The sequence below is a fragment of the Netta rufina genome, assembly GCF_964035555.1.
Source record: "Netta rufina genome assembly, chromosome: 3".
Classification (NCBI taxonomy): Eukaryota; Metazoa; Chordata; class Aves; order Anseriformes; family Anatidae; genus Netta; species Netta rufina.
The window spans coordinates 115,469,898-115,477,330 of NC_140125.1; the positions used below are offsets into that span (position 1 = coordinate 115,469,898).

The window sequence follows — 7,433 nt, forward strand, 5'->3', positions numbered from 1 at the left end:
CCCAACACCAACCCCCTCAGGCAACCATTTTGGTGCGGGGGCGCAGCCCCCTCAGGGCGGCGGGCAGGCCGCCACAATTAGGCCCCGCCCCCAAACCCAAACCACGCCCCCAACCCACGCCTCACTCCGGAGGCCACGCCCCCACGCGGCTCCCTCCAATCAGCCGACGCCACCCCCCACCTCCTCCCCCTCCCCTCCCGGAAATTTCGCGCTGTGCGCATGCGCAGTGGGGCCGTAATGGAGGTCGAGCGGGGCTTGCTCGCTGGCATCGCGGAGCGGGCTGGGCTCGGGCTGGGCCCGGGGATGGCGGCGGAGCCAGCGGGGCTGGGCCCGGCGGGACTCGGTCCGGCGGTGGAGAGCGGTACGTGCTGTGTAAGGGGGTGCGGAGCGGCTGGCGAGGCGGGGTGGGCTGCGCTGGGCTGAGGGGACGGGAGATAGGGGGACGGAATATGGCGGCGGAACGGGAGTGCGCATGCGCAGCGCGGTGCTGTGGGTCTGTCAGGAGCAAACTGCTCCAGCACGGGCCCCCCACAGCTCCCCCCAGATCCCCTGCTCCTGTGTGGACTCCTCTCCACGGGCTGCAGCTCCGGCCCGGGGCCTGCTCCTGCGGGGGCTCTCCATGGGCCGCAGCCTCCTCCAGGCCACATCCACCTGCTCCACCGGGGGCTCCTGCATGGACTGCAGTGTGGAGATCTGCGCCGTGAAAGTTGTTTGCTTCTTTCAAAAGTAGTCTTAACGCTGTGTGTTTCTCTCTTCAGAGTCGGATGTCTTTGAAATCATGCTCCCGATAACAATCTTAGTGCTGAGCGATGAGGATTGTCTCTATAATGAGGCTGAGGAGCAATCAGTGACTGTTCCTGAGCTGAAGGAGGAGGATAAACAGGAGGCAGGCTTCAGTACCGACGTTCTCTTAGAAAGCGACCCAGCACCTTCAGATGCCAGTAGCAGTTTAAGCGTTTCGGAAGGAAAAGAGATTCCATACAATTATCCTTATTTGCAGCAATACCCTGAAGAAAAACGGATTGATGAGAGTTTGTGTAATGAGTTGACGCTACCCCGAATTGATCAGTGTGACACAAACAAAGATAAGTGCAATCAGAATGTATTGCCGATGTCACCTCGCAAAATAGACCTTAATGAGATAAATGAAACCAGTGACCAGAAAGAATGTGTTGATAATGATGCTTGTCAGAAGATTCCTCTCTTCTCGGCAGCTGACAGTGAGGGTGGAAATGTGACTGTCAACACCTGTGAGCAGTTGGCATTAGCAGCAGTGTGCAGAGATGAAGAAGAAGGTGCTGATGTTGCAAATGTTCTTTCTGCTGGAAGCCAAGAGAAACAACTGAAAATCCCCACGGAGATGGAGGCAACTGTTAAAGTGGAAGGTAACTGGTTAATAAGATTAGTGCAGGGGTTGAAGAAATCCAGTAAATCTCAAGCCTGAAATGGGTGGGAAAACAGGAATAATTCAAAATAATTTATTTTAGATTAATCGTTCTAATATAGATTTTTATCATATGCAGCAGGGAAAGACTGGAGTATGCATGGTTCTTTTATGGACTGATGTGAAAAATAGTGGAACAAAGTTGGTACTGTGTCGCTCTGCCACGCTTTGTGAAAGGGCTGCCTGAGACAAAAGGGGGGAAAAAGATCTGAAAATATAAACTTGGGGTACTACTTATTTTCCTCTCAGGTACTAGAAAAGGCATAAAGAAGTAGCAGGACTACTTGTACTCCTGACAGACAGGATAGCAAAAGGGGCATCATGTGTGCACTGTGCAAACGGCTATTTGAAGAACTGAGCCCTAGTGCAGTTGAGTGGCAGTGCTTTGACAGCAATTCTGGCATAAGGCTCTGCAAAAAGTCTGCGTAGATTACGTTTGTCTTGTGAAATTCAGAGCTTTGAGGAAACAAAGAGTGAAAAGATGAAGTGAAAGAAGGACTTCCTTCCAATAAGAATCCAACAAGGATTTCTTCTCTTCAAACGTTTTAAATATTGGAGGAAGGCTGTGGGCAAGTGGGGATAGACATAAGAAGAGAAGTAAAGATAGGAAAATGAAGGTGAACGGTGTGCATGTATAGCAAGGTGATATATGTTAGGCTATTTGGGATTATTGCTACCAATTAATTCTAAACATCGGTTGTTGTATGATATGTCATGCGTATGACTTTTTATCCCCGTAGATACTGATTCTTCATTGAATGGAAGTAATGAAGCTAATGACAAAGCAAGTAAGAGAAGTGAATTTGAAGCCCCGAGTTCAGTTTTGGAACATGTCTTGAAAGAAGAACCGGAACCTACCCAGAGTCATCCTGCTCCGTTTGCTAATAGATATTCCCCTACTTCAGAAGAATTGGTGAAAGATTTAGGGGACTTGGAGATGAATTCTTCTATTTCTGCTGAATCAAATGCAACCGAAGAGCATGTTTATAAGTCCTTAACACCATTTTCTAAAAAAAGACATCAGCAACGATATATTGTTTCTCCTCATGAAAGCCCAAATGAAATACAAGGCCAGCAAGAAGGTTTAGCATGGCCCAGTATGAACATCAAACCTTTTTCTAAAGCATCTTGCTCTATAGATAAGCATGAAAAAATAAATTTTAAATGCAGATTTTGTAGTTCTGTATATACGTGCGCTGCACTTCTGAAGAGACACATTCATTCAGCTCATAAAGATAAAAAAATTCATAAATGCTGCTTTTGTAAAAGAACCTTTTTCTTTTCTGTCAACCTGAAGAACCACATTAAGTTTCATAAGAAAATGAATAGGTTGCAAAAGGCAAGAAAAAATAGAATGAATGCTAGAAAAGGTAGACAAAGAAGAACGGAAGAACGAAAATCAGAGACCAAGAAAAAAGAAAGCAAATACGAGAAGTTTTTCATCAAAATTGAAAAGGACTTGACATCTCTGGGCGTTCCAGTTATTTTTTCCTGCAGACTTTGTCTTTTTGGTTCATCAAATCCCAGGATTTTTGTTCATCACATGAAGGGGCATCAAGAGAGACCACCTTACCAGTGTCCCCAGTGTGATTACACCTGCATTAGCTTATCCTACATGTTAAATCACATGTACTGGCACGCTGGCTATGAGCTGTACAAGTGCAGGTTCTGTACCTTTTTCTCATTATATTTTGCAAGCATGGTGAGGCACAGCTACATACATACAGGGGCTAAACCATACTCCTGTGAATTCTGCCAGTCAGCATTCACGAGCACCAGCGGGTTAAAGAGGCACAGAAGATTGCACGCAGGCGAAGGAACATGCCAAGGGCCACAGCTCGGCTTTGTACGTGAAAGAAAGAGAAGTCGAAGACCTTCAAAGAGTTACACGTGTGATGAGTGTAACATCGTGTTTTACACGAGAAGACATCTCAGCTTTCATAAGAAATTTCACAAACAGTTTAAGGTGACCGATAGTGGTTATACGAATCAGAGCAATGAATATAAAAGCGAAGTGTTTGAATTTGACAGCGATTCCCAGAACTGTGCTTCTGAGAAAGATAATAGTCTCACTGGGGGAATGTGTAAAATGCTGGCTTCAGAAGTAGACTTTGAGCAGGCAGATGATGTGCAGGACGATAAGAAAATGTACTCTGGAAACATATTTCCTGAAAGCAGCTGTGGAAGCAACACTTTACCTATTTTTGGGAGTAGATCAGAAGTTCTGGATTCATACGAAATGGACACTGTAGTTTGCAAAGAAGACCCTCTGTTCAACCCTGATTACTCTCAGTGGCAATTCAAAGATGATGATTGGCAAGCTGAAGATGATGAAGATGCTGCATATTATACATCTGAGGATATGTGGCCTTCCAGGTTGTCTATGTTTAAAACGTACCAGTGCCAATTCTGTGATTATGCTACTGCTGTTCATAGCAACTTTAAGCTGCACCTCAAAATGCATGCAGATAGAGGACCATTTGTGTGCCAAGAATGCAATAAGACATTTAAAACTTCAAACCATTTGCAGAGACACAGGCTTCTTCATGTAGAGAATCAGTATGAATTTGGTCGTTGCCTCTACATGGATAGCCGTTTAGAGGAGAATCTTGGATTGCATCCTGAAATGCGCATAGGTCTGTGTCCAGAAGGAAATTTTGGTTCCTTGGAGGGTTCAAGCAGCGTCCATTACATGTTTGGTTCGGAAGTCTATGGAGAGCAGACAGCTATCCAGAGGGATGAAGGAAATGATTTGCTAGCACAGAGTGAGCCCCAATTCTATCAGTGTGCAGAGTGTGACTATGCCACTTACATTTTAAGCAACCTTAAACTACACGTAAGGACTCACACAGGTGAGAAACCTTACAGCTGCAGCGTTTGCCAAAAGGAGTTCCGCACCTCCAGTCACCTGAAGCGACACACAGTGATCCATTTTAATATGGAGCACCTCAAGTGCAGGAAGTGTGACTACTCCACAGACAAATGGCTGTCCTTGAAACGGCACCTGGCTTTGCACTCGGTTAGCGAAAGCTGCTCTGCTGTGTGTCTCTATGAGCAAAAACCTCTCCCTGTCAAAACATACACGTGTGAAGAGTGTGGCTATACCACGGTCCACAACAGCAACCTGAAGCAGCACTTAAGAATTCATACAGGGGAGAAGCCGTTCGAGTGCATGCAGTGTGGCGTCGCTTTCCGCACGTCGAGCCACCTGAAGCGCCACGTGCTGACTCACTTGAAGCTGTACTGCAGAAAGTGTGACTTTTCTACGGTAGATAAAAGAGCTTTCCAAAAGCATGCCAAAGTGCACAAAAAAAAGTACAAGCGTAGTGTTACAGCTCTGTAATGTGGTGGTGTCTGACAAAAAGCTTCTCAAAGAACATAACCAGCAACGTGACCTTGGTAGATAAGCTTGAGATTTGCAAGCTGGCACTCAGGTCTTGAGAACTGTACATGTCTCAGAATTGTTCATTGTGGTACATTCCTCTGCTGTACTTGAAATGCTGGCTGGTAACGGGTGCGTGCAGTGTTTTGGTCAAGAGAGTGAAACTTGGGATGCTTCTTTGCTCTAGGTTCTGCTGGGAGCTTTAGTTTCTAGTGTAGGTTGTGCTGAAGAAGAACTTGGAGGTGCCTCTTCATTCCTGGGTAACCTTTATATTCCAAGAGGTCAAAGTTATGTTTTGGCCTATATTCGTCAGTGTAAACAGTTACTTTGCTCCATTTATTTTCTTTAAAAAACAAAACAACCTGTTTAACTGAAAGAAGGGATTTAAAGGAAGGGATGGAAGTGCACATTATGCTGTATAGTAATAATTTTTCAGTTATGAATCATCAGTAGGTTTGGAGGCTTACTCCCATCTGCTCTAAGTTTTATTCCCTGCTACCAGGTTCTCCTGTAACACCTGCAAGAGAACAAATCAGTGTCTCAAAAAATTACAGGTACATGAATTTAATCTCATTACAGGTTACAGGGATAGGAAGGTGTTTTCTGTACATTTGTGTATATGTAAAATATGAAATAGGCAGCTCATTGAGTCTGCAGTTGCTCCGGGTAATTCTCTGAGTAGTCTCACAGAAGTAGTAATACCTGGAATGAGATATTTTATGATACTGAGAATCCTTAAGTTAATCTTCACAAGCTTTATGTAGATGGCTAGTATTAGTTCAGTATAAACTGCCTTTGCTTTTCTCAGGCTGGTAGTCAGCTGTGTTCTGTTTCTTAGAATAGATAACGTTCTTTTCAAAGAACCTTTCTGGTGACATATTGCAAAAAAATACTATTTACGTTGCAAACCTTAGCACCTAGCTTGAACTGTAAAATTTACCTTGTTAAAGAACTTTATTGTATATCTGTAATACCACATGTAAGAACTGCTCATGCCAAATGGCACTTTTATATGTTATGGTGAAGGCTGAGCTGGATGTTTCTTCCACTCTGTGTTCAAATATAGGCAAATGCTTGTACTACAGAATTGTATGGTGATAGAAACTTCTGCGCAGACAGCACTGACTGTACGTTCAGTGGGATTTATAAAAGCGCTGTTACCCTCTTGTGTAAGGAAAGAAAATGAATTGCATATTGGGAATTATTGCATAATTCTTAAAATTCATAATTCTTGAATAATTGGGATAATACTTATTTTCCCTAATGCTGCAGCTCAGACCACAGAACAGCAGAGTAAGCTTACAGTTTAATTTACATGATGTAAACATGAAATTGCCACTGCTATTTTACTTCGCTCAAGTTTATGATTTTCTTTATAAATACAGATAATATATTGAAGAAGCTTTCTGGTGACATAGGAAAACAGTTTTCCAAGAGTGGATGGAAGCTCATGAATTGATGCCTGTATTTAAGGCCAGACCAACAAAAGTACTTATTAAGTGATCCAGTTCTCAAGTTTCAGTAGTCAGACAAGTCAGTATCTGTGTCTGTGAACCCCAGTGGTTGCAGATGTTTTTACTATAAGCTGGGAAGTCACTATTTGGAAACGAGGAGGATTCAGATTTTAAAATGATTGAGCTATCCAGCTGATGCACTTGTGAGAAAGAAAAGCACTATCTTAATATGAATGTTTCTGGGAAATATTAACGGTATCATGCAGGCATGGAAGAACTTTTACCTGGCTTACTGTATGGTTCTGATCACTTGAAAAATTCAAAAGAACACGTGCAAAGAAGAAACAAAAATGGTAAAGAGAATTGCAGCCCACACATTATATGAGATAGGGAAGCTGAAGGTGAAGAATAGTTATTAAAAAGTATGTTGTACAACAGAGAAGAAGGAGACCAATTTAAGGGCGATAAATTTGCTAAAGAAATTTTTCTAAAAAAGGCTCACTAACAGTAGAAGTTTCTTTTAGTTGCAAGTAAGGAGTAGAAGACATTTTCAGATGGAACTTGAGTTTGTAGAAAATAAATATTCCAGGTGATTGCCTCTAATAAAAGATTCAGTAAAGTATTTCATGAATCCTGAGCTTCCCCTCTGTTGATGCAGTACACTGGACGTTTGGGTATTGAAAATGATTGTCAAGTCAGAGGTATTTGAATGCAAAGGCATATTCATTTTAAAATAAGGACATTGTCTGTCCATGTTGTTTTTTTGTTTTCTTTTAAAATTATTATTTGTAGCTAAAGGTGTCCTTCTAGACTTTTTTTTTTTTTTTTTTTTAAAAGAAGCTGAGCCTCTCATAAAACATCCTGTGAAGTTTTCTATTTGTTCCAAAATATTTGCTTAATTTTCTGGCCCTCCTGGCTGCCAGGACATGCTGCTGGCTCAGATCCAACTTGCTGTCAGCTAGAACCCCCCCAATCCCTTTCCCCATGCTGCTCCCTCCAGCATGGAGATGCCTTTCCCCATGCTGTCTCTCCTCCCCCAGTCTGTACATACAATCAGAGCTGCCCTGTTCCAGGAGCAGAATCTGGCCCTTGCAGTTGTTGAACTTCATGCAGTTGGTGATTGCCCAGCTCTATTTTGTCAAGATCTCTGCAA

The 7,433-nt window shown here is 43.2% G+C and overlaps 1 protein-coding gene across 1 annotated transcript; it reads left to right on the forward strand.

Moving 5' to 3' along the window:
* Positions 1–232: 232 nt before the first annotated feature.
* LOC311208590 (uncharacterized protein) lies at positions 233–6,902 on the forward strand. Its single transcript, XM_084285419.1, has 3 exons — positions 233–361; positions 759–1,385; positions 2,185–6,902. The coding sequence occupies exons 1-3, from the start codon at positions 238–240 to the stop codon at positions 4,785–4,787; spliced, it is 3,354 nt and encodes a 1,117-aa protein (XP_084141545.1). The 5' UTR covers positions 233–237; the 3' UTR covers positions 4,788–6,902.
* Positions 6,903–7,433: the final 531 nt, after the last annotated feature.